General features: G+C 44.7%; 2 protein-coding genes and 1 pseudogene across 5 annotated transcripts in view; 2 read left to right on the top strand and 1 right to left on the bottom strand.

The window, feature by feature from the left end:
- The window catches only part of SLC25A20 (solute carrier family 25 member 20), a 43,884-nt gene extending 39,456 nt beyond the window's left edge, over positions 1-4,428 (top strand). For all 4 annotated transcript variants that reach the window (XM_070575404.1, XM_070575405.1, XM_070575409.1 and 1 more), the window contains 5 exons: positions 131-248; positions 1,223-1,295; positions 2,188-2,297; positions 3,038-3,162; positions 3,582-4,428. In XM_070575404.1, the coding sequence (XP_070431505.1) occupies positions 131-248; positions 1,223-1,295; positions 2,188-2,297; positions 3,038-3,162; positions 3,582-3,644 (489 nt within the window). In that variant the 3' untranslated portion in view covers positions 3,645-4,428. The remainder of the gene's footprint in view (positions 1-130; positions 249-1,222; positions 1,296-2,187; positions 2,298-3,037; positions 3,163-3,581) is intronic.
- A 5,600-nt stretch (positions 4,429-10,028) lies between these two features.
- Positions 10,029-26,915, top strand: part of PRKAR2A (protein kinase cAMP-dependent type II regulatory subunit alpha) — a 120,239-nt gene continuing 103,352 nt past the window's right edge. The window contains exon 1 of the mRNA XM_070575447.1: positions 10,029-10,617. Coding sequence (XP_070431548.1) covers positions 10,365-10,617 — 253 coding nt within the window. The 5' untranslated portion in view covers positions 10,029-10,364. The remainder of the gene's footprint in view (positions 10,618-26,915) is intronic.
- LOC139076064 (small ribosomal subunit protein uS10-like) lies at positions 18,856-25,591 on the bottom strand (annotated as a pseudogene).

Raw genomic sequence — 26,915 nt, forward strand, 5'->3', positions numbered from 1 at the left:
GGTGAATTCTTTGATTGCTCTAATGCATAATGACCACTTCCACACTCACTTTGTAGTCTTCTGTAACCTCCTGAGTCTCTTGACTTTGATGTTGCTTTTGCTGACTTGATGATTCTCTCCTTCCTCTCAGATTCAGGCTTCCTCAGGGGATACCAAGTACACTGGTCCCTTGGACTGTGCAAAGAAGGTGTACCAGGAGTCTGGGATTCGAGGCATCTATAAGGGGACTGTGCTCACCCTCATGCGAGGTAATATTTGAGATCATCTCCACCTGAGGTCAGCTTGGTTGGGGGTGGTGCTCACCTGAGGTGGATCTGCTACAGAGGATCTTACCTGGATTGCCAGATTAGCCGTGGCACCATACGTGCACAGCTCTGACAAGGCGGGCAGTGTGTGTCCTGGTTTTAAGTAGTCTCACTTCTAGCTAGCATGCACACAAATGAGGGGAACCATCCATCCTTCTGGAAGGCTTGCATTCAGGGGTGGAAATCATGACAGTGGCACTTGGAGTAGAGTGGCAAGTAGATAGAAATCATCGCTGAAGGGATGAGTGGGAAGAAAGAGTGAGTTAGGAATAGTGGGGTTCTCCCTGGTTTTGAGAGGCATGTCGCACTGGGGTGGCAGTAGGAGAGGCAGAGACAGCCCCACTCTTGCCCTGAAATTACAGCTTGAAGGAAGGCCAGATGCTTGCCATGGTTCTGTTTGGAGTGGGCAAGTCAGTAGGGACCTCAGAGGGGGACTTTGAAGATGAATCATGTCATCTGCTCACTTACACCAATGCTGGACTCAGAGTAGCATCTGATTGCTGCAAAGTGATTATTGCAAATAGGAAGTGCTGCTGAGGAACTTCTTAGGAAACCTTCAAGGGTCCAGTGCCAAGCTTGGCTCTTCTAAGTTCAAGAAATCTGTGAATGGGGACAGCCTGGTAGCATAGTGGTTAAGTTCATGCACTCCACTTTGGTGGCCTGGGGTTCAAGGGTTCGGATCCTCCATGCAAACCTACATACTGCTCATAAAGCCATGCTGTGGTGGCATCTCACATACAAAATAGAGGAAGATTGGCACAGATGTTACCTCAGGGACGATCTTCCTCAAGCAAAAAGGGGAGGATTGGCAATGGATGTTAGCTCAGGGCCAATCTTCCTCATAAAAAAAAAACAAAAACAAAGAAATCTGTGAGGATTTTAGATGATTTAATTCACTTCTTTCTTGCCACTAACAGATGTTCCAGCCAGTGGGATGTATTTCATGACATATGAGTGGCTGAAAAATATCTTCACTCCAGAGGGAAAGAGGTGAGGAGAACAGAAGAATTTAGAAGCTACTTTGGGGGCCTGGCCCTATGGCTGAGTGGTTAAGTTTGCATGCTCCACTTCGGCAGCCTGGGGTTTCACCGGTTCTGATCCTGGGCACGGACATGGCACCCATGCTGAGGCAGTGTTGCATGTTGCACAACCAGAAGGACTTACAACTAGAATATACAACTTTGTACTTGGGGCCTTTGAGGAGAAGAAAAAGAAAAAAAAAAGAAGATTAGCAACAGATGTTAGGTCAGGTGCCAATCTTTAAAAAAAAAAAGAAGCCACGGGGGCTGGCCCCCGTGGCCGAGTGGTTGGGTTCGCGCGCTCCGCTGCAGGCGGCCCAGTGTTTCGTCGGTTTGAATCCTGGGCGCGGACATGGCGCTGCTCGTCGGACCGCGCTGGGGCAGCGTCCCACATGCCACAACTAGAGGAACCCACAACGAAGAATACACAACTATGTACCGGGGGGCTTTGGGGAGAAAAAGGAAAAAATAAAATCTTAAAAAAAAAAAAAAAAAAAAAAAAAAAAAAAAAAGAAGCCACTTTGCCCTGTCATGGGTAGGTTGCCCTTTCCTGTGAGTGGGTCTGAAGGCAGAACTGGGACTTGCTTCTGTCTCCATGTCTGCTGTCCTTTCATTGCTGCTGAGGCTCAGCTAATACCTCTTACTCTGTGCCTCACCCAATGGACCAGGTATTTGAAATAAGCGCATGAAACTTCCTCCAAGGAGTGGCAGCTGCCATGTCTCAGGAGCCCTGGCCTTGGACCTGCTCCTCCCTCCAGCCAGTTTGTTTCTCTCTCTAACTTCCCTGTCTGCCATAAGAGGGATGGTCTGATCGCCACTCTCACAGCCTTTGTCTTACTAGAGCTGTGGTTGGTATTCGGCAGTGTCAATGAGCTTAGCGTGCCTCGGATCCTGGTGGCTGGGGGCATCGCAGGGATCTTCAACTGGGCTGTGGCAATCCCCCCAGATGTGCTCAAGTCTCGCTTCCAGACTGGTGAGTAGAGCATAGTGAGGTAGATGGGGGTGGAGTGGGTTCCAGAACTGGCTGCCCCTGGGGAGCAGAGCTCTTAAGGCCCTAGGGATACTCACTCTCCACTGCAGCACCCGAATCTCCCTGACCAACGTCTCCCTTGCAGTCCTTTCTATTCTAGGAACCCTAGATTCATTTTCGTGTTGCCCAAAAGAAAATAAGTGAGATAAGTCAAATCTGTTGTTGTTCCCCATCATGAGCAGAAGGATGGTTTCCTTCTTCATTCCTCTTCTCCACTCCCTCAGCACCAGTAATCCAGGCATTTGTGTCTGTTTGTCCCAAGGTGAACTGTGTTGTCTGTAGACTGGTCTCAGATGCCCTGCAAGGTGTCTTTTCCCTGGTGCTGTGACCCTGTAGGAAGACTTGACTACAAGACTTTCCCCGTGGGGCCGGCCCAGTGGTGCAGCAGTTAAGTGCGCACGTTCTGCTTCGGCAGCCTGGGGTTCGCCAGTTCAGATCCCGGGTGCGGACATGGCACCGCTTAGCATGCCATGCTGTGGTAGGGGTCCCACATATAAAGTAGAGGAAGATGGGCATGGATGTTAGCTCAGGGCCAGTCTTCCTCAGTGAAAAGAGGAGGATTGGTAGCAGTTAGCTCAGGGCTAATCTTTCTCAAAAAAAAAAAAAAAGACTGTCCCCATGTGGGTCACCATGGTCAGGTCAGGAAACTTCCTGAAGATTTAACCGTTGAGTTCTGCCCACAGCCCCTCCTGGGAAATATCCTAACGGTTTCAAAGATGTGCTGAGGGAGCTGATCCGGGACGAAGGAGTCACATCCTTGTACAAGGGTTTCAATGCAGTGATGATCCGAGCCTTCCCAGCCAACGCGGTGAGTGGCTGGCAGGGGCTGTGCTTTCCCTTTGGGGCTCAGAGCAGGGTGCAGGTGGGCTGACTTTTGCTTGCTCCTGGGATTGGATTGGGGATTCACTTTTCCCAAAACCCCACCCTCATCCAGAGCCTCCTTATTTGCTCCCCTTCCTCAAGCTGTCAGGAGGATTTGCCTTTGGGATTCTCTGAGTTGAAGGGCTTTGATTTCCTGACCTGGCCATCAGAAGTGGGCAGTAGTGGAACATGCAGTTTCTTCCCCTTTTGGGAATGAGAAAGCACAGCTTGATTCCCTGACCTGGGGTGGGAGTGAGGTTAGGGAGGGGTTCTGGTCCTGACAGGGCCTGCCAAGCATGGTGCTGGGGTCTCTGTGAATTATCACAACTCCTGCTGGCTTTTCTCTTCCTTTCAATCCCTTCTCAGGCCTGTTTCCTTGGCTTTGAAGTTGCCATGAAGTTCCTTAATTGGGCCACCCCTAACTTGTGAGGCTGAAGGCTGCTCAAGGTTTCTGAATGCTGGAAGCTGTCACCGAGGAGGAGCACTGGGCAGAACTAGGCCATCCTGAAGGGGGAAGGGAGGGGGATTGTGGGATCAGAGCTCTGTGTGTGGACTTGTTGAGACCGTTGCCTTAATGACGTCTTCTACCTGGTAGAGCTTGGTGTGCAATTTTGAAACTTGAATTCAGTCTTGTCAATTTAAGGGATCTCAAGAGGATTTGGAGATGGAGTAAGTAGCTTCTAGACCAGGTACAATCTGTGGCCAGAGTGCTGTCTACTGATTGACTACTGGACCTACTACACGCAAAGTACTCCTCATCGAAGAAGGACTCTCAGCCTCTCACTGGAGGCGCTATGCATGTTTTCAGCCAGCTGACCGGGAGCTGGGGTCTTCTTCAATCCCTACCCAGGAAGACCCACCAGATTTCCAGGGTACTATCTAATCTGGGCCTGCACATGGGGACGTGGACTTGAGGCCCACATCTGTCTATCCAAGTGGACTAAGCAAATGTGCCTCGGGCAGATACCCTGTTATAGTCGGGTTGATTTTTCTTTATGCATGCAAGTAATCAAAATTGAAGCTAGAGTAGCTTAATTTCACAGGAGTAGATGGAGAACTTTCCCTCCTACGTAGCGAGGAGAGTTTTGAATCGACTGTGCCAGCCTGTTGGGATAAGTCAGAAAGCCCAGGGTGTAGGAAGGCTCTTTTTGCACACTCTTTATTCTCATGAGAGTCCCCTATTTTGATAGGAAACAATAAATATTGTCTCTCATTTTTGCATTGTGTGAAATTTTTGTCTTTTGATTCTGAGTTATTTCAGCAGGCAGCCTGTGGACTTGGTGGAGGCTGTCAGCACTGCAGTATCTTTCCCTTGTTGCTTCAGGCAGGGGCTCCAGCAGGAGAAAGAGGAGGAAGTTTTGGTCAATGCAGCCCTTCCCTCACTGCCCCAGCTGCTTGAAGGAGGATGGGGTGGGCCGGGGTGACTCGATTGATAACTGTTCCTGCAGCCCTCAGTGCAAGCCTGGCATGTAGGCCTCCCCAAGGCCCAGCCTGCAGCCCGTCCCTTCGTTCTTTCACCTCTGCCCTCAGCCACATGGGTGTCTGAGCTAACAGATGGACAGTTAATTGTTCTAAAAGGCCAAAAGCAATCCTGAGTTTTCATATGGGCTTTGGGGTCACTGTGTGATCTGATGTCACCAGCCTAGCTTTACTAATCAGGCTGAAGATGATGCCCAGGTGCAGCCAGAGGAAGTGAGAGAGTTGGAGTGGAGAGTCACAAGCTAGTTTGTCCTTGTCTGGTGGAGGGCGAGGCTACCAAAGCTGGGCTTCTCTGGCATTGTCCCATCTGGCAGTCGCAGTACAGTCCCCCTGGCACTTCCTGCCTCTCTGCAGCTGCACAGAGACCCTTGGACTTTGGCTTGAGAACCATCATCCTGTGTAAATGGGTGAGAGGGGGAGGGACCCATCTGGGAGTGGGTGTGGCCAACCTGCCAGGAAGCTGAAGATTTAGGGGTTTGAGGAAGGAGGCTTTATTTATGGGAAGATATTTCTGGATGACCAGATAAGAATTATGGCCACGTAAAAAAAATAACATTTTTTAGAGATGAGAATTGTGTGCTCTCTTAATTCAGTGTTACGCCTGCTCCCCTCTCATGCTGCGGGATATCTTTGTTAAGTCTCTCACTGATTTGGAGAAGGCCACATGTGTGTCTCTTGAAGCTCGTCTCGGCACACCCAGTCCTTGAGACAGTACTAAAACCTGGCCTTTACCTGGAGGTCCATTTGTATTCCAGCCAATTTCTAGCCATTCCCATGGCTCAGGATCACTTTTACAGTCTGTGCTTCTGGTTATCTCTCCTTTGAAACAGCTTCCATTTTAAAATGGAATGTTTTAGTTCCCTGACGTTATTGATGGTAGATTCTTTTACTCCTTTGGGTGTTCAATAGATGTTAAGTCAAATAGGGAAGCCCCTGGAGGCGTATTTGTGTAGGGAGCAGAACAGATGGTGAGTAACTCCCTCCTGGCTGGCACGTCCTTTTTATGATGCACTTTGAAATACCACCTGTTCCTGATATATCTCTTCTCTCCCTGATGGGTGTAAGGGTGGAGGAGAGATTGGGGTCCTCCCCAGCAATTTCTCTGTCACAGACAGCTTTAAGTAGAAGCCAGACAGTGTGTTAAAACAACCAGTTGGTGATAACAGCCTCACCCAGGCACAGAGTATAACTGGGTCAAAGGTGAAGGACAGAAGGCAGGTTGTTGCAACAGCAGCGTATTAGAAGAAATAGTACTCCTAGTTCTGCTGTAAGGTCATACCATCTCAACCCACAGTTCTTTCTTCACAGTTCTTTTGAGGCTGGAACCCCCTATGCCCTTTCTAACCTTTTCATGGGTTCATTCTCATCTCTTTATCACCATGTAACTCAGTGTTTAATGGGTGGGGATTTTACCCTCACTTTCAGATGTAGAAACCAAGGCTCAGACAGGGCAAACTGATCTACCAAAATCATTGGCAAGTTGGTAATAGAGTGGTGTCTGAAAGAAAGGCTTGTGATGCTGTCAGAGGCTGTCCTGGGGCTGCTTGACTCAAGCTCCAAGAAGCCTGTCTGTACCACAGGATTGAAGCCCAGGAAACTGGCCTGTGAGTTAGGCCAGGAGTGGCATACACAGTCCCAACAGGCCCTGGGAAGGCCCCAGGGCCAGGTGCTCCCTGAGGGCTCCCTTTTCTGCTTTCTCTGGTAGGCATGCAGGCCTGTGGCTCTCCAGCCAGGCTCTCCCTTGCTTCCCAGGCTCTATCCTTGCGCTAAAGTATCTCAGAGGCAGACCCTGAGTCTACTGCAGAGACTGACACGTTCTCGGGACACAATGTCCTGGGGAAAGGGGTAGCTTTCAGGTGCAGAAACAGGTGGCCTGGGAATTAACTCCCTGGAGTATGGATGCTTGTTAAAATAGACCAGACTCCTTGGACCAAAAGCAGTAGCCTCATGGGGGAGGCATTCTGGAAGCTGAAGAATAGCTTGAGTGAGGGCAGAGAAATCATAGCCCACTTCTCCAATCCCTCCTGCCCACTAGAGGCTCAAGAATACTTCTCAGGCACAACAGCAACTGATGGTGGTAGATACTAAATGAGTTGGGGGGACTGGACCATGAGGCCTGGCATACAGAGGTGGTTAGGTGACCAACAGGTCTCAGGAGATAAGTGGGGGACTGGAGTGGCTTAGAGAAACAGTCTCTTTGGGCAGAGGAGAGAGAGGTGTTCCTACTGGGGCTGAGTCCCTCCAGTAGGCAGAGGGCATCAGAGGGCAGAAGGTGTGTAAAACTGAGGGGTCTGGGCCAAGAGCTGGCCTCCAGAGGAGTGTGGGGAAGTTGGGCATCTCCTTTCTTCAAGGAAAGAGAGGAAAAAAACCTTTTAAATAATAAACCTGTTAAGAGTACATGAAATCCACTGTTTCATTGGAAACAGTAGTTGGTACCCTACCCATGTTCATTTTCATCAGATCCACTGCTGTTTGGCTAAACATGTGCCCCATGTGTGTTACCCTGCATCCATAGTTGTAAACATCTCTGAGAATTGGCCCCATTGTGTCCATGTCTGCCTGTGGTTGGTGATGCGGCAGTCTGTGCAAGATGTTAACTGCCTGCTGGGTAGTCAGTAGGACTGGGTTGGAGTTGAGCGCCCATGAGTGCTCTGGGACCTCTTCTTCTCTATCACAGCCTCTATATTTCTCTTGCTTTTGAGGGTCTCTGCTCTTAGCCTTTTCCATCCACCATCACTTGCTATTGGCAGCTGTTTCCTAGGTACTGGCTCCCTGTGGTTTTGGTTGCCACAGGAATCTTCAGCTGTGCAGCTGGATAGACTTGAGTGAAGGCAGTCCTAGGAGGGTAATGGTAGAAGTTGCAGGACTCCAACCCCTGGTATTCTCTGTTGCTCTGGGCCCTCTTCTTTGGCCAGCTCAACTTGGCATTCATGAAGGCCTTTGGGACTCCACCTGCTACTGAAGGGTTTCCCAGAAGGGATAAAGATGGATCTTTGCTCTGGGGACCAGGTACTAAGGGAGGGTAGCCAAGTTTGACCTGGGGCTGGCTGTCCATCCTTACTCTGTGGCTGGTCTGTGGATACAGGTGAGGAACAGCTATGGGGTTCCTGCTTTCTGTGGCCCTCATTCCCTCCAGGTCCAAAGACGCCTTTGAATGCCATGGTTGTTGGATGGATGGATGGCTAAGCTATGGGGCATCTGAGAACAAGCCAGGCAGACCAGCCTGCTTCTGGCAGAGGCTGATGGGGGTTCCTTGGAGCAACTAGGAGAACCCACCCGCACCCAGCTCTGTCATCAGCCCTGGAGTAGCCTCCCTCTACCCTATGTTGTAATTGAGGTTGGAGTCCTAACTGTACAGGTTGCCTGTTCTTTAAAACATATAAAACCTGACAGATGGGCAAACTCGGGAGTGGAGTTTTGAATTCGCCTTTCCAAAGGGTTGGTTGTTGGATTGTTTGAAGAAGGGCAGATCCCCAGTTGTGGTGGTGCAGTGGGAATCACACCCAGGATTCCTGGGTATAGGCTGAGTCCTGGAAAACTTGGAAGGGTCAGTATACTCAAAAGCAGAGAAGACAGGCTGGCCCGGTGCTGCAGCGGTTAAGTTTGCACGGTCCGCTTCTTGGGGCCTGGCGTTCGCCGGTTCAGATCCGGGGTGCAGACATGGCATTGCTTGGCAAAAGCCATGTAGGCGTCCCACATATAAAGTAGAGGAAGATGGGCATGGATGTTAGCTCAGGGCCAGTCTTCCTCAGCAAAAAGAGGAGGATTGGCAGTAGTTAGCTCAGGGCTAATCTTCCTCAAAAAAAAAAAAAAAAACCAAACAAACAAAAACAGAGAAGAGTTGAGGAACCCTGCCCCTCTAGCCCTTCACTGTCTGTCCTTAGTGAAGTCTTCATATTCTGAGATCAGAAGCACAGCTTTGAAGCAACAGATCCTAGTTCTGCAACTGTGAGGTTAGGAGACCAATTTCATTGGTTCTGCTTGCTGTGTGGAAATTTAACATTCATTCATTCAGTAAACCTTCTCTAAGAGTGTGCAATAAGGATCCAGCAGGGAACAAGTTGGACACTACTCCACCCCTCACAAAGTTGATGGTCCAAGGTTCCTCCCAGGGGTCAAGGAACTTGTCCAGGGAGACACTGCTGTTTGGAATCACAGGCCTGTCTGGCCTAGAGCCTAGGTGGCTTCAGCACCAGCAGGGATCCAGGTGCTTTTGCTTTTGTGAGCTGAGTTCCCAGCAGCACTGAACTCCTGGGTGTGTGCCAAGCCAGTATGAGAGGGCCTAGTGAGGATTTTAATTAATACTGAGTAATTACCAGATGGAGCTTAACTATCCCAAATGCCTTTCAGGTTCCCAAGCCTACAGCTAGTCACTTTCTGACTGGGCCTGGCAAGGTGAGGGAGGACTCTGCCTATACCCACTGGGCCTTTAGTCAGCACCTAGGCTGTGACATGCACATCCCAGGAAGTTCTCTACCTTTTTCCATTCCCTTCCAATCTGGTGTGGGTGAGGGGGGCAACCTGGGAAATAGCCTGGCCTTTCCAGTTTGCCTGTGCTCCCTCCCCAGGGGCAAAAGAATAGTGTCTTGTGGTCTGCTCAACACCATCACGCAGTGCTGGCCCTGGGCCCAGGGTGAATGTGGGGAGAAAAGAGGTGTGCAGACCTGGTCTTGGGAATCTTGGTGGGAATGCTTAAGAGGAGGCATAGGTACACAGGTCCTTCCTGTTCTGGACCTTAGTCCCTTTTCTGAAGGCACATATTTCGCCTAGGAAGCTCTGCTAGGCTTATTTCTCTGTCTGTGGCTCCCAAATTACTTTCTCATTGAAACTCCTACTACCCACAATGCCTTCCCGGTTTGACGTCTGTCAGACCTCCTGCCAGACTTCTGAGGATCCAATGGTCATTCCACCATTCCACCCAGCAGCTGATGTGGTCCTGACTCTACCAGGCCTTTGCTCTTGCTGTCCTCTATGTTCAGATAGCTTTCCTCCAGATCCTCCTGTGGTCAGATCCTGCCCGGGCCTCAGAGTCAGCTTGAATGTCACCCCCTTAAGTGGGCCCTCTTGCTCTCCTCCACAACCAGAACCACACTGCGGTGGTATTGTGTGTTCTTGTGTCTGGCTCTCGGCTGTGTTACTGGCGCCTAGTAAATGCTGGCAAACAGGAAGCTCTTAGTGTTGAAAGAATAAATGAAAAGTCTTCATGACTAGTGAGAAGCACTAACGACCCTGCTTAGCAGGTAGATCACTCGTTACTTCATTCGTAAGAATCCCTTCGGCGTCTCAACCCAGGACTGCTAGGGCCGGCGAGCGCCCCAGCGGCGCACGCGCACTGAGACCGGCGCTCGGCGGGGGCGCGCACGCTCGCGGCCGCGTGCGTCACAACCCGGGCTCTTGCCCCGCCCGTCCCGCTTGCCCGCTCGTCGGGCCCGGCGGCGGTGGCGGCTGCCCAGTGACAGCGGCCGCGGCACCAGGCCGGCCGTAGTAGCGTAGGGTCGTGCGGCCCAGAAACGCACACCCGGCCAAAGGGCGGCGCGGCGCGAGGAAGGACCGACCAGGGTCGCGTGTGAGGAGACCTCGCGGGCGCCGGGGGAGAGGCCGGCGTGAGGGAGGGCGGAGGCAGTGGCCGCCGGCGGCCGGGACCCGCCTCTCCTCGCGGCCGCCGCCAGCATGAGCCACATCCAGATCCCGCCGGGGCTCACGGAGCTGCTGCAGGGCTACACCGTGGAGGTGCTGAGGCAGCAGCCGTCCGACCTCGTCGACTTCGCGGTGGACTACTTCACCCGCCTGCGCGAGGCCCGCTCCCCAGCGTCCATCCCGCCCGCCGCCCCTCCTTCCGGCTCCCAGGATCTAGAGCCCGGCTCTGGCCTTGTCGCCGACGCGAACGGGGACAGCGAGTCGGAGGACGACGAGGACTTGGACGGTAGGCGGCGGGCTGGGCCGAGGTTCGCGGGGGGTTGGGGGGCGGGACGGAGGGAGCGGTGCAGGGGGTCTTTGGAAGTCTAGAGGAGGCGGGTTGGCGGTGAGCAGGCGTCGCGGCGGCTGCCGAGCCGACGACTCTGGGCCGGGACATTGGAGCTCTCGAGCGGAGTTTGTCTGGGCTCCCCGAGCCGCCGGCGTGAGCGGCTCCGCGGTCCGCCGAGCCCTCGAGCGTGCGGAGTGAGTTGTCAGATTCCGTGTGGACGGAAACGTGCGCGCTTTCGGCCCGCGTGCTGGCGGGGCCCGAGAGGCGCGCAGCCCCGTCGGCTTCGCCGGAGGAGCCCTCGCCTCGGCTTGGGACCCTTCGCCCCGTTTCGTTCCGAAGACAGGAACATTCACATCCACTCACTCGTATTTAGTAACCAGGACGGTAACTTTGTTTGGAAGTAATTCATTTCGTGAACGGTTACTCTGTAAAACTTTCAGCGTAGGCAAACAGAGAGAAAAAGTGAAATGAATCTGTATTCAGCAGTTTAAATATCTGTCACAAATGTTTCATCTATACTTCTTTTTCTTTGTTGAAGTATTTAAAGCAAATCCTAGTACGTCACTTCACCCCTGCATGCTTGAGTATGCATTTGTTAAAATATAGACCTTGGGAATATATATGTAAATTTGGCTAAAACGATTGGATCAGATTTGGTGAGGGCAAACAACTGTCTTGTTTAGCATATGAGGTGCAGGAAAGAAGACAACGAACACTTTATACATCTGATTTAAGCAAGGTTGTCAAAAACCAATTCCATTTTCCTTCGTTGCTTCATAGACTTTCTCAATTTAAAACAGAATTATCCTGCTTTTGAACAGCCAAAATTTAACAAAACCATAAAAACTTTTGAGAGACAAAGTTAGAGACTTAGTCTTATTAGATCATACTGGGAAAAACCTAGTTCTGAGTTGAATCCACTCAGGTCACACTAGCAAGGAGTTAATTGTTGGTCATTGCTGTTGGAGGTTGTAAGCTTCAGTGTTCTGGACAACTTCGCTAAATTTATTCATGCTAGGAGTAGAAATTGCTCTTTCATGTTTCCCTTGACATATTGCAAGTTAAATTATGGGTTTTTCATCTTAAACATGGAAATCAGAAATTGTTATTTTCCAAATCTCTGCTACAGATTTGCTTTATTGTCTAAGACAAATTGTCAAAACTCGTTTGATTTCAGGTTTACTTATTTTTAAAATGGGGACAGTGACAACAATCCCCCAGGGATAAATATGTTTTTAAAAGCTTTATTTCAGGAACGACTCCTATATTTGTTTCACTGTGATATTTGTAAATCACAAAGCTGTAACCTGTTTTGCAACAATTTTTATTTACACAAAACAGTATCTTAGAAATTAGTCCCAAATAAGTAAAACAGAGTTTACAAGTTTGTGTTGTCTTCATTCTTTGTCATCTTTTTCAAAGTTGAGTTGACTTTTATCTTTGTAACTCTGTGCTTTATTTTATTGGTATTTAAATATTTTTTGTTTGTATCTCTTAAGTGGCTGTGCTACGTATAATTATAGAAATTAACACAAGGTGAACTTCTATTTACAGATAATAGACTAAAAATACATTGCACACAATAAGATACCACTTTACCCATGAGGACAGCTATTATGGAAAAAACAAAATAGCGAGTGTTGGTGAGGATGTAGAGAGGTTGGAATCCTTGCTTATTGCTGATGGAAATGTAAAATGGTTTGACTGCTGTGGAAAAAAGTTTGGCGATTCCTCAAAAAGTTAAACATAGAATTACGATATGATCTAGCAATTCCACTCCTATGTATATACCCAAAGGAATTGAAAGCAGGGAGTCGAACAGACGCTTGTATGCCAGTATTCATTGCAGCATTATTCACAATAGCCAAAAGGTAGAAACAATCCAAATATTCCATCAACAAATGAATGGATAAATGAACTGTAGTATATACATACAATGGAATACTATTAATCCTTTAAAAGGAATGAAGTTCTGATAGATGCTACAACATGGATGAACATTGAAAACATTATGCTAGTGCAATATGCTAGATACAAAAGGACAAAATACTGTGTGATTCCACTTATATGAGTTTCCTAGAATAGGTAAATTCATAGAGGTAGAAAGTGGACTAGAGGGGCCGGCCCGGTGGCGCAGTGGTTAAGTTCGCAGGTTCCGCTTCTCAGCAGCCCGGCGTTCGCCGGTTCGGATCCCGGGTGCAGATGTGGCACTGCTTGGCACACCATGCTGTGGTAGGCATCCCACATATAAATTAGAGGAAGATGGGCACGGATGTTAGCTCAGGGCCAGGCTTCCTCGGCAAAAAGAGGAGGACTGGCAGTAGTTAACTCAGGGCTAGTCTTCCTCAAAAAAAAAAAGAAGAAAGAAAAAAAGAAAGTAGACTAGAGGTTACCAGTGGCTGGGGGGAGCAAGTAATGGGGAGTTATTGTTTAATGGGTGCAGAGTTTCTGTTTGGGATGATGAAAACGTTCTGAAATTGGATAGGAGTGATGGTTGCACAACACTGTGAATGTACTTAATGCTGTGAATCGTATATTTAAATGGTTAAAATGGTAAATTTTATGTTATATTTATTTTACCACAATTTAAAGAAAGACAAGAAAAGAAATACGTTGCATATCCAGTGATTAGGAACGTTAGGATAACAAGCACACAGAACCTAAAATTAGAAATAGGGTATGTAGTGTTAGAACTGTATATAGCAAGGAGACTTTGCTTAGTAAGGTCCTGTATGGCTAACCATCAGTTCAGTTTATAAAATTGTGTGTTATTGGAAACACTCAAAAAACTTAGCTGTGGGGCTGGCCCTGTGGCCGAGTGGTTAAGTTCATGCGCTCCACTGCAGGCGGCCCAGTGTTTCGTTTGTTCGAATCCTGGGCGCGGATGTGGCACTGCTCATCAAACCACGCTGAGGCAGCGTCCCACATGCCGCAACTAGAAAGACTCACAACGAAGAATATACAACTATGTACCGGGGGGCTTTGGGGAGAAAAAGGAAAAAATAAAATCTTTAAAAAGAAAAACTTATTAGCTGTTGTTGGTTGTTTTAATAACAGTTGGGATATCAAACAGCACACCACGTATGAAGTACTGTAATTAGTAACTCTTGGGAAAGTCTGAAGAGTTCAGACTTAATAAATTACTCTAACCACGTCGTCGTAAGAACAATGAATTGTCATTCACACTTGATTCACTTCTGTAATTACCATAAAACGTTTATGCTTGTGGGTCTTCTAACTTTTTTTTTTTTTGGTAACAGCTTTAAGGAGATATAATTCATGTCATTCACCCATTTAAAGTGTATAATTCAGTGATTTTAGTATATTCACAGATATGTACAATCATCGCCACAGTCCATTTTAGAACATTTTCATCACCCCAAAGAGAAACCCCATACACTTAGCCGTCCACTTAGCTGTCATCTGCCAACACCCCCATTCCCTTCAGCCCTAGGCAACCACTAATCTACTTTGTCTGCATAGATTTACCTGTCCTGGACATTTCATATAAATAGAATCATACAATATATAGTCTTTTGCTCCTGTTTCTTTCACCTAGCACAATGTTTTCAAAGTTCGTCAGTGTTGTAGTATTCTTTTTTTGTGTGTGTGAGGAAGCTTCACCCTGGGCTAACATCTGTTGCCAATCTTCCTCTTTTTTTACTTGAGGAAGATTGGCCCTGAGCTAACATCTGTGCCAGTCTTCCTCTATTTTGTATGTGGGATGCCTCCACAGCATGGCTGATGAGTGGAGTATGTTTGTGCCCGGGATCCAAACTGGTGAACCCAGGCTGCCAAAGCAGAGCACACGGAACTTTAACCACTCCGTCATGGGGTGGCCCCAGTACTTCATTCTTTTTTGTTGCTGAATGCTATCCCATTGTATGGATATACCACATTTTGTTTATCCATTCTTCAGTTAATGGATGTTTAGGTTGTTTCTACTTTTCGACTTATTATGAATAATGATGCTATGAACATTCATGTGGATGTATGTTTTCATTTGTGTTTGGTGTATACCTAGGAGTAGAATAGTTGGGCTATATAATAACTCAGTGTTTAACCTTTTGAGGAACTGCCAGACTGTTTTCCAAAAGTGGCTGCACCATTACATTCTAACCTGCAGTGTATTGAGGGTTCTAATTCCTCCACATCCTCATCAACATTTATTATCTTTTTTACTAAAGCCAAACCAGTGGGTGAGAATTAGTACCTCATTGTAGTTTTGCTTTGTAGCTCTCTAATGATGTTGAGCATCTTTTCATGTGTTTGTGTTGGTCATTTGTGTATTTTCTTATGTCTATTCAAGTCCTTTGTCCATTTTTTAATTGGATTATCTTTTTATTATTGTCTTTTAGGAGTTTTTAATATATTCTAAACAAGTCCTTTATCAGATAGATGATTTACACATATTTTCTCTCATTCAGTGAGTTTTCTTTTCACTTTTTTGATATTGTCTTTTGAAGCATAATAATTTTTAATTTTGATGAAGTCCAATGTATCATTTTCTTTTGCTGTTTGTGCTTTAGGTGTCATATTTAAGAAATCATTGCCAAATCCAAAGTCCTGAAGAGTAACCTCTGTATTTTCTTCTAAGAGGTTTATAGTTTTAGCTCTTACATTTAGGTCATTGGTACATTTTGAGTTATTTTATATGTATATAGATATATCTATAGATCTATATAAGATGTGAGGTACTTCATCTTTTGGTTGTGGCTATCCACTTGTTCCAGCACCACTTATTGAATAGACTATTCTTGGGGCCAGCCCCATGGCCACCTGGTTGGGTTTGCACACTCTGCTTCAGCGGCCCAGGGTTTCACCCGTTCAGATCCTGGGCGCTGACATGGTACTGCTCATTAGGCCATGTTGAGGTGGTGTCCCACATGCCACAACTAGAAGGAGCCACAACTAGAATATACAACTATGTACTGGGGGGACTTGGGGTGAAAAAGCAGGGGATAAAAAAAGAAAGAAAAGAAAAGACTATTCTTTCCCCATTTAATTGTCTTGGTACTCCTGTTGAAAATCAATTGACTGTAAATGTGAGTCTGTTCCTAACTCTCAATTCCTTTTGTTTTGGTGAGGAAGATTCACCGTGAGCCAACATCCATTGCCTCCATCCATCTTCCTTTTTGCTTGAGGAAAATTGTTCCTGAGCTAACAGCTGTGCCTGTCTTCCTCTATTTTGTATGTGGGATGCTGCCACAGCATGGCTTGATAAGCGGTGTGTAGGTCTTCGCCTGGGATCCGAACCCACAAGCCCTGGGCTGCTGAAGTGGAATGTGTGAACTTAACCACTATGCTACTGGGCCAGCCTCCTAACTCTCAATTCTGTTTGATTGACCTATATATCTGTGTCTATGCCACTGTCGTTTTTTTTTTTGAGGAAGATTAGCTCTGAGCTAATTGCTGCCAATACTCCTCTTTTTTTGCTGAGGAAGACTGGCCCTGAGCTAACATCCGTGCTCATCTTCCTCTACTTTATATGTGGGATGCCTGCCACAGCATGACTTGCCAAGTGGTGCCATGTCCACACCTGGCATCCAAACCGGCAAACTCAGGGCTGCTGAAGCGAAACGTGCGCACTTAACCGCTGTGCCACTGGGCCGGCCCCTATGCCAGTGTCTTGATTACTGTAGATCTGTAGTAGTTTTCGAATCAGGAAATGTGAGTTCTTCAACTTTGTTCTTTTTCAAAATTGTTTTGTCTATTTTGGGTCCCCTGAATTTCCATATAAATTTTAGAATTAGCTTGTCAGTTTTGCAAAGAAGCCAACTGGGATTTTGCTAGGGATTGCGTTTAATTTGTAGATTAATTTGAAGAGTATTGCCATCTTAACAATATTGTCTTCTGATCTATGAATATGGAATGTCTTTCCATTTATATAGATCTTCATTAATTTCTAAATTGAAAATCAACAATGTTTTACAGTTTTCAGAGTATAGGTTTTGCACTTCTTTTGTTAAATTTATTTCCAAGTAATGTATTCCTTTTGATACTATTGTAAACAGAATTGTTTTCTTAATTTCATTTTCAGATTGCTCATTGCAAATGTGTAGAAATATAGTTAAATTTTTTTATATTGCTCTTGTATCTTGCAACTTTGCTGAATTTCTTTCTTTCTTTTTCTTTCTTTCTTTCTTTCTTTCTGCCTGCCTGCCTTCCTTCCTTCCTTCCTCCCTCCCTCCCTCCCTGAGCTAACATCTGTCGCCAATCCTCCCTCTTTATGCTGAGGAAGACTGGCCGTGAGCTAACTGTACCCAATTCCTCTACTTTATATGTGGGATGCCTGCCAGAGCGTGGCTTGATAAATGGTGCACAGGTCTACACCTGGGATCCGAACCCACAAACCCCGGGCTGCCAAAGCAGAACGTGCAAACTTAACCGCTGTGCCACCAGGCCGGCCCCATGAATTTATTTATTAGTTCTAGTAATTTTTTAGTGGATTCTTTAGGATTTTTCCTCAGTATACTACAAAGCATAGAAGTTTGTCCAAACTGCATCAGCAGGACCTTTTTGGGAATTGGTTAATAATAGTGTTCCTGCGGTTCATGTATCTGGATCTCTCAGCAGGATTTTGACACTGTTGAATACCCCCTTTTGAAATGCTCTCCCTCCTTGGCATCTGTGTCTTCCTTCCTCTGGCTCTCCATCCACTGCTTGGCCTTCTCTCTGCCCATTACTTGCTGGTTGATGATTCCCAGAATTAATTTGTTACCTTTTCTCCCTCAGTGAGCAACTCTCTTCCTGAGCATTTTTTACTGCTCTGAACCTTCAAAATCAAAACTACAGTTCAGAACTTTCTCTGCTGAGACACACCTATTTATGCTCATCTTGCCAGCTGGTCATCTCTCATTCATCTCAAGAACTCATAATGCCTAAAACCAATGTCATTAGCTTACCTGTCATACTGCTCTGTTTTCTCTAATTCCTTAAGCAGGAAGCCTAGGATTCAATCAGTCTCTTTCTTTCTCTCATTTTAATCTCTGGCCTCTTTTTTTTTTGGTGGGGAAGATTGTCACTGAGATAACATCTGTTGCTCCAATCTTCCTCTTTGCTTGAGGAAGATTGTTGCTGAGCTAATGTCTGTGCCAATCATCCTCTATTTTGCATGTGGTACATCGCCACAGCATGGCTTGATGAGCAGTGTGTAGGTCCACACTTGGGATCTGAACCCAGTAAACCCTGGCTACTGAAGCAGAGTGTGCGAACTTAACCACTACTCCACTGGGCCGGCACCTCCTATCTTTTTCTTCCTCACTGTCCCTGCCTTGAGTTTGGCTTTTATTGCTTCTTAGCTAGATGTGGATGAGCATCTGTAGGTCTCCCACTCATCTCTCCTCCACCTCATTCATTCTCTACACCTTTCTTTCTTTTTTTGTGGTAAAATATACATAATATAAAATTTGCTATTTTAACCTTTTTTTTCAATAAAGATTTTATTTTTTTCCTTTTTCTCCCAAAGCCCCTGGGTACATAGTTGTGTACTGTTAGTTGTGGGTCCTTTTCATTGTGGCATGTGGGACGCCACGCCAGCATGGCTCGATGAGCAGTGCCATGTCCGCGCCCCGGATTCCAACCTATGAAACCCAGGGCCGCCAAAGCAGAGCTCTCGGACTTAACCACTTGGCCACCGGGCCAGCCCCTTAACCATTTTTAAATATACAACTCAGTAGCATTAAGTACATTTACAATGTTGTGCAATCACCTTTATTTTTCAGTTAAGTAAACTTTTTTTGAAGTAATATACATGCAAAAATGTGTGCAAATTGTAAATGTGCAACTTGATTGTTTGTGAAGTGGACACCTTGTGTATCCCATCAACTAGATCAGGAAATTTCAACTGGAGAAGACCAGTTTCTTCACATCACAGGCATACATTTTACACAATTGTAACCATAAATACAGTTCTGCAATAAGGGCGGCTAGCATTTATTAAGCCTTTATTCTGTACTGATCTCAGTGTTCAACAGTTTATTTGCATTATCTCATTGTATCCTCCCAGTCCTTTAAGGTATGAATTGTAATTATCTCCATTTTACAGATAAGGAAATTGAGGACTAGAGATTATCCAGGATCATATAATAAGCAGGATTTAACTCTAGGCTGGAGTTAATGCTATCATATTCTTCATATTATTTCTTTTATTTTTTTCCCAAAGATTGGCACCTGGGCTAACAACTGTTGCTAATCTTTTTTTTTTTTTCCTGCTTTATCTCCCCAAACCCCCCCTGTACACAGTTGTATATCTTAGTTGCACGTCCCTCTAGTTGTGGGATGTGGGACGCCGCCTCAATGTGGCCTGACGAGCGGTGCCATGTCTGTGCCCAGGATCTGAACCCTGGGCCGCCGCAGCGGAGCGCGAGAACTTAACCACTCAGCCACGGAGCTGACCCCACTCTTCATATTATTTCATGCTTGAATTGCCTTTCATTTTTTTCTTGCCTTGTTCTTTATGTTTCACAAGAAAAGCCTGTAAGCATTTAAAAATTTCTCTACATAGTTATCATAATGAATTTTTTATTGTAGTATAATATAAATAAAATTTACTATTTTACCAGTTTAAAGTATACAATTCAGGGGCATTAAGTACATTCATTATTTTGTGCATCCATCACCACTATTTTGTTCTTTTTTTTCAAGATTGTTTTGGGCTTTTGGGACTCCTTGCAATTCCATATGAATTTTGGGGTTAGCTTTTCCATTTCTACAACAAAGCCTGTTTTCTTGAATTTCATCTTCAGATTGTTGATTGTGACTATATACAACTACAACTGATTTTTGTGTGTTGATCTTTTACCCAGCAACCTTGCTGAATTTGTTTATTAGCTCTAATAGTGTTTTTTGTAGATTCTTTATGATTTTCTATGTATGAGCTCATGTAATCTGCGAATAGTTTTATTTGTTCCTTTTCAATTTGAATGCCTTTTATTTTTCTCACCTAATTGCTTTGGCTAGGATTTCCCATACTATGCTGAATAGAGCTGACTAAAGCAGGCATTCTGGTCTTGAGGGAAAGTTTTCAATCTTTTACCATTGAGTATGATGTTAGTTGTAGGTTTTTGTAAACGCTCCTTACCATGTTGAGGAAATTCCCTTTAATTCCTAGTTTGTTGAGTGTTTTATCATGAAAGGGTGTTGGATTTTGTCAAATGCTTTTTTTGCATCAATTGAGATGATCATGTGACTTTTTTCCCTTCATTCTTTTAATATGGTTCATTACATTGGTTGATTTTTTTTTTTTTTTTTATGTTGAACCACTCTTGCATTCCTGGGGTAAATTCCACTTGGTTGTAGTGTAAGGTATAATCTTTTTTTTTTTTGAGGAAGGTTAGCCTTGAGCTAACATCTGCTGCCAATCCTCCTCTTTTTGCTGAGGTAGACTGGCTCTGAGCTAACATCCATGCCCATCTTTCTCTACTTTATATGTGGGACGCCTACCACACATGGCTTGCCAAGTGGTGCCATGTCTGCACCCGCAATCCAAACAGGTGAACCCTTGGCCGCCGAAGTGAAACGTGCACACTTAACCACTTCGCCACTGGGCCGGCCCCAGGTATAATCCTTTTAATATGCTGCTGGATTTAGTTTGCTGGTATTTTGTTGTTATAATGGTTTTTTTTAACTGCATATTGTAAATCAAGTGAATATATTATACTCTACTTGATTATTCTCCATTTAGGTTGCCTTCAAATATTTGCTGGTATGAACTTTTTTATGCATACAGCTTTTTTTTTTAACAACTGATAATTTATTAAAATAATTAAGCATCTTCAATGATGATTTCAGCTTCTATTTCTGGCTCAATACTGATGGAAGTAACAATCTGCTTAACAATCTCAGAAGGACCGTGTAAGTCAGTGTGTTGCTTGTGGATCCTCATCTGAAAAAGATCTTGAGTCTTGGTACCTTCACAAGAAGTTTTTCTCTAGTCTTTGTGGGGATCTGAACTGGTCCTTTCACTTTGAGGTTCTTTTCCTTTACTACTCTGATCAAGTCAGCATATGCCTTCTCCAGTGATTTTACCTTGTAGCTGGTTAGGGTAATTCTCGTTTACTGAATTGCCACCTCTGGTTCCATGGGCGATTTTCCTGTATCTTTAAAAGCTATGGCTGCAGTGCAGCTTCCTGACTGATTTGTTCCTTGGGAATGAGCAAACAGTAAGTCAGAACCAGGACCCTGCTGACCAGACTTGAACTCCACTGCAGCTGTGACTGCATCTTCCTTGAAGAATGAATAAAGCTTTTTTTCATTTGTCTGTGTCTTACTTCAGATGCTAATCGCAAATCCAGGCTTCCTGGGTACTCAGGACACTTCTGACACTAACTAACTGGAGTTAGCGCATAGCCCAGGTTAAGGGCTCAGTCCCACAAGACTGCCTCCTACTCTTCAGATGCTTATCTAAATTCCAGGCCTCCTGTACTTCTCACTGGCCAGCTATGAATTGAGAGTTTCCACAGCTTCCTCCTCGAGTTTGATAATTTGCTAGAATGGCTCACAAAACTAAGGAAAGTACTTTACATACTATTACCGGTTTCTTATAAATGGTACAACTCAGCAATAGCCAAATGGAAGAGATGCGTAGGGCAGGGTCTATGGGAAGGGGCACAGAGCTTCCATGCTGTCCTCAAGCATTCCACCCTCCCAGCATCTCAATGTGTTCACCAACCTGGAAGCTCTCAGAATGCCTTCATTCAGGGTTTTTATGGAGGTTGCATTATGTAGTCGTGATTGATTAAATCGTTGGTTATTGGTGATGAACTCAATCCTCAGCCCTTCTCCTCTCTCTGGAGGTCAAGCAGTGAGGCTGAAAGTTCCAACTCTCTAATTATATGGTTGGTTCCTTTGGTAACCAGCCCCCATCCTTCAAGTGTCACCTCATTAACATAAACTCAGGTCTGTTTGAAAGGAGCTTATCATGAGTAACAAAAGACACTCCTCTCACCCCTATCCCTCAGGAAATTCCAAGGGTTTTAGGAGCTCTGTGCCAGGAACCTGGCTGAAGACCAAATATATATTTCTTATTATCTTATTATATCAGAATCTCACACTGGGAAATTAAAAAAATTAATCTTCCTTCCTTCCTCCCTCCCTTCCTTTCTTCCTTTCCTCCCTCCTTTCTTTCCCTTTCTTTTCTTAATTAATAGGAAGACAGAAGTGAAGCTACTGCATGAATTTGATGGGCTTGCAGAATGGCCAGGCGGAAATAACCAGCAGGCCATGGGAACCACAGGCCTGGAGCTGGGGCACAGGTCAAGGCTGGGAAGAGGTGTGGGGAGCCATCAGTGTGGTGTGGGAGTGGATGAGGTTATCCAGGTTGAAGGGAATAAAACTGTGACATGATCCTGGGGACCTCTGACATTTTGGGCTTAAAAAGTATGGGAAAACGGGGTCCGGCCTGGTGGTGTAGTAGTTAAGTTCACATGCCCACTTCAGCAGCCTGGGGTTGGCAGGTTCGGATCCTGGGTGCAGACCTAGCACTGCTTGTCAAGCCATGCTATGGTGGCATCCCACATAAAAAATGAGCAAGATTGGCAACAGATGTTAGCTCAGGGCCAGTGTTCCTCACAAAAGAAAAAGGAGTATAGGAAAATGTCACAATTTAATAAGACTTATGTTGTGATGGGGATGAGAGTAGTCTTTGACTCTTCTTTTCCCCTCATCCTTCACATCCATCCTTTTGCAAGTTTTGTTATGAAATACTGCCTTCAATTATTTAACTCCCCGTACTAGCTTTGAGTCCCTGTGTTTGACCAGTCTATGTTTTCTGTTTTTTTCTTTCTTTTTTTGTAATTGAGAAATAATTTACATAAAATACACCTTTTTAAAGTGTACAATTCAGTGGTTTTTGGTATTTACACAGTTGTGTAACCATCACCACTGTTTAATTCCAGAACATTTTCACTACCCCAAAAAGAAGCCCTGTACCCATTAGTGTCACTCCTTATCCTTTCCTCTCTCTAGCCCCTGGCAACCAGCAGTCTATTTTCTATCCGTATGAATTTGCTTATTCTGGACATTTCATATACATGGAATCATACAATATATGGTCTTCTGCTCCTGGCTTCTTTTACTTAGCATAACGTTTTCAAGGTTCATCTGTGTTGTAGCATATGTCAGTACTTCATTCTCTTTTACAGCTGAATACTAGTCTATTATATGGATATATCACGTTTTGTATATCCATTCATCAAGTGATCTATTTTGGGTAGTTTCTACTTTTTGACTATTATGAATAATGTTACTATGAACATTTGTGTACAAAATTTTGCGTGAACATGTTTTTTCCCTAGTTTTATTGAGGTATAATCGACACATAACATTGTATTAGTTTAAGGTATATGACATAATGATTTGATATATGTACATATTGTGAAATGATTACCACAGTAAGTTTAGTTAACATCCATCACCTCACATAGTTAAAATATTTTGTCTTGTGATGAGAACTTTTTTTTGTTTTTTTTAAAGATTAACACCTGAGCTAACATCTGTTGCCAATCTTTTTTTTTTTCTTTCTTCTTCTCCTCAAAGCCCCCCAGTACATAGTTGTATATTCTAGTTGTAGGTCCTTCTGGTTGTGCTATGTGGGATGCTGCCTCAGCGTGGCTTAATGAGCGGTACCTTGTCTGTGCCCGTGATTTGAACTGGTGAAACCCTGGGCTGCAGAAGCAGAGCCCATGGCCTTAACCACTTGGCTGGCTCTGTAATGAGAACTTTTAAGACTTACTCTCTTAACAACTTTCAGATATACAATACCGTATTGTTAACTATAGTCACTGTAGGGGGGAAAGACAAATCCTCTACCCTCTGGGTCCTTCTGGCTGGGCTACGAATTAAATCGACAAGACAGAATAACGGGAGAAACTCAAATAAAGCTGTATAACATGTATACATGGGAGGGACTCAGGAAAACTGAGCAACTCACCAAAATGGCCCAGGTGCCAGCTTAAATATCATCTTCAGCTAAAGACAAAGGAAGGTGTTTGGGGTAGTGGTTTGAGACTTGAAAGGAGAAGAAGGCAATTCACATAGAAATGGAAAAGCAAATGTTTGGTAAACAGAACTTTGATAAGAGTGGGCTTAGCAAGGATCTTCCCAGTCTACTCTTCCCAGAGTTATCTATGGTGATAGCCTGTCCTGGGGTCAGGTCTTTTATCTTAAATTATTTTAGGTAGTTGGGGGAAGGTCAAAGTTTCTTTCAGAGTCTTTTGTTCTTAAAAATAATCAAGTTGGCTGGCCCTGTGGCCTGGCCAAGTGGTTAAGTTCCTGCACTCCACTTCAGTGGCCCCGGATTTCACCGGTTCGAATCCTGGGTGTGAACATGGCACTGCTCATCAAGCCATACTGAGGCGGCATCCCACATGCCACAACTAGAAGGACCCACAACTAAAAATACGCAACTATGTCCTGGGGGGCTTTGGAGAGAAAAAAGAAAAAATAAAATCTTAAAAAAAAGCCAAAGAAACACATTTTGAGGTGGCCAATTCTGAACCCCCACATCACTATGAGGTACATTACATCCCTAAAATTACATCACACAAAATTTTGTTTTCAATGCACTTGAGTACTCAGTGTTTTCAGTACTCTTGAATATATATCTAGGAGTAGAATTGCTGATAACTCTGTGTTTAACTTTTTGAGAATCTGCTAGACTGTTTTCCAAAATGGCTGCACAATTTTACATTCCTGTCTGGAATATGGGTGGGTTGCAATTTCTCTGCCTCCTCTCTTATACTTGTTATTGTCTTTTAAAAAAGTAATTTATGGAGTGAAATTCACACAACATGAAATTCACCATTTTATTTTATTTTATTTTTTTTGAGGAAGATTAGCCCTGAGCTAACATCTGCTACCAATCCTCCTCTTTTGTTTTGCTGAGGAATACTGGCCCTGAGCTAACATCTGTCCCAATCTTCTACTTTATATGTGGGACACCTGCCACAGCATGGCTTACGAAGCAGTGCCATGTCTGCACCCAGGATCCGAACCCTTGAACCCCAGGCTGCTGAAGCAGAACGTGAGAACTTAAGTGCTGTACCACTAGGCCGGCCCTAACGTTCACCATTTTAAAGTGAGCAAGTGGCCGAGTGGTTAAGTTGGCACACTCTGCTTCGGCTGCCTGGGGTTTCGCCAGTTGGAATCCTGGGCATGGGCATGGCACTGCTCATCAAGCCAAGCTGAGGCAGCATCCCACATGCCACAACTAGAAGGACCCACAACTAAAAATACACAACTATGTACTGGGGGGCTTTGGGGAGAAAAAGGAAAAATAAAATCTTAAAAAAAAAAGTGAACAAGTCAGTGGCATTTAATATATTGACAGTGTTGTACAACTGTGTCTATCTAGTTCTAAAACATTTCCATCACTCCAAAGTAAAACCCCTCACCCATTAAGCAGTTTCTTCCCCTTTCCTCCCCCTACCCTCCCCCACCCCTGACAACCACCAGTCTGTATTCTCTCTCTATGGATTTCCCTATTCTGGATATTTTATATAAATGGAATCATACAATATATGATGTTTTGTGTCTGGCTTCTTTCACTTAGCATGATGTTTCCAAGGGTCATCTACATGGTAGCTTGTATCAGTCCTTCATTCTCTTTTATTGCTGAATATTATTCCATTGTATGTATATACCACAATTTGTTTATCTGTTAATCACTTGGTGGATATTTGGGCCGTCTCAGCATTTTGGCTATTGTGAACAGTGCTACCATTAGCATACTTGTGCATTTACTTGTTTGAGTACCTTGTTTTCAATTCTTTTGGGTGTATAGCTATGAGTGGAATTCTGGAGTCATATGGCAGTTCTATGTTTAACTTTTTGAGGAGATGCCAAACTGTTTTCTACAGTGGCTCAGCCATTTTACCCTCTTGCCAATGTACTTGGATCTCACTTTCTCCATGTCCTTGTCCACACTTGTCATTTTGATTATAGCCGTCCTGGTGGGTGTGAAGTGGTATCTTATTGCGGTTTTGATTTCCGTTTTCCTAATGACTAATAATGTTGACATCTTTTCATGTGCTTGTTGTCTATTTGTATATCTTCTTTGGAAAATGTCTATTATTCAGGTCCTATGTCAATTTTTTAATTGGGTTATTTGTCTTTTTGTTGTTGAGTTGTAAGAGTTCTTCATATATTTTGGATATGAGTTCCTTACCCAATATGTGATTTAAAAATATTTTCTTCCATTTTCTGAGTTGTCTTTTTACATTCTTGAAGCATACAAGTTTTAAATTTTGAGAAAGTTCAGTGTATCTATTGTTTTCTTTTGTTGCTGTGCTTTGGGTGTATAGGGAGGAAGACTTTTCCTCTACCTAATGTGGGTTCATCTGGCTGGAGAACGAATTAAATTCACATGAGACAGAATAACAAGAGAAAATTAAACAAAGCTTTATAACATGTATACATGGGAGGGGTCAGGCAAACTGAGCAACTCGCCAAAATGGCCGAAACCACCACTTAAATATCTAAAGACAAAGGAGGATGTTGGGGGTGCAGGGGGAGTCGGTCATGGGAGATTACCACACGAGTACAGTAAACAAAATGCAGATTTAAGTCCTTGCCTTTGGCATTGATTAAGAGTTTCTAGAGAGAAGGTCTTCTCCCCTTCCTGGTTCAGAGATGGAGATAACTTTACAGATGGAGAGTTCCTTTACAATGTAAATATCTCTTACAAAGGGTAAGTAAATTCTACTTTTCAGTTGCTTTTCTGTCTGCAAAGTAACTAGCCTCAAATAATCGTCATGCCAAAGAGACATATCTTGGGGTAGCCAATTCCAGTCCCCACAGGTGTCATATCCAGTCTGCTTATTCTCTGTCCCTCTCCTAACTCTTCTCTTTTGCTTGGACAACCACAGAATTTTCTTATCTTAGACACTTTGCCCTCTCCAGTCCATTCTTTGCCCAGCAGCCAGAGAGACTTTTTAAAAATGGAGATCAGATCACATCACTCTTCTGTTTAAATTTCCTCATTGCAAGTGAAATGAAATCAGCATGTCTTCTGAGGTCTACACAGTCCTGCAAGGTTTGGTCCCTGTTTTTCTCTCTACCTTCTCTCTTTAGCCCTACCCTTCCTTGCCTGCTAAACTTGTTGCTACACTTGCCAGGCTGTTTCTCTACCTCAGTAGTCTGTGATTGTTGTTGGCCCTTGCAGAATCTTTCTCTCCTGGCTGTGACCAGCTAGCTCCTCTTCTTCCTTTAGGCCTCAGCTTCAGAGACGCTTTTGCAGATTGCTCTAACTAGAGTGG

This window comes from Equus przewalskii, chromosome 15 (assembly GCF_037783145.1).
Source record: "Equus przewalskii isolate Varuska chromosome 15, EquPr2, whole genome shotgun sequence".
Classification (NCBI taxonomy): domain Eukaryota; kingdom Metazoa; phylum Chordata; class Mammalia; order Perissodactyla; family Equidae; genus Equus; species Equus przewalskii.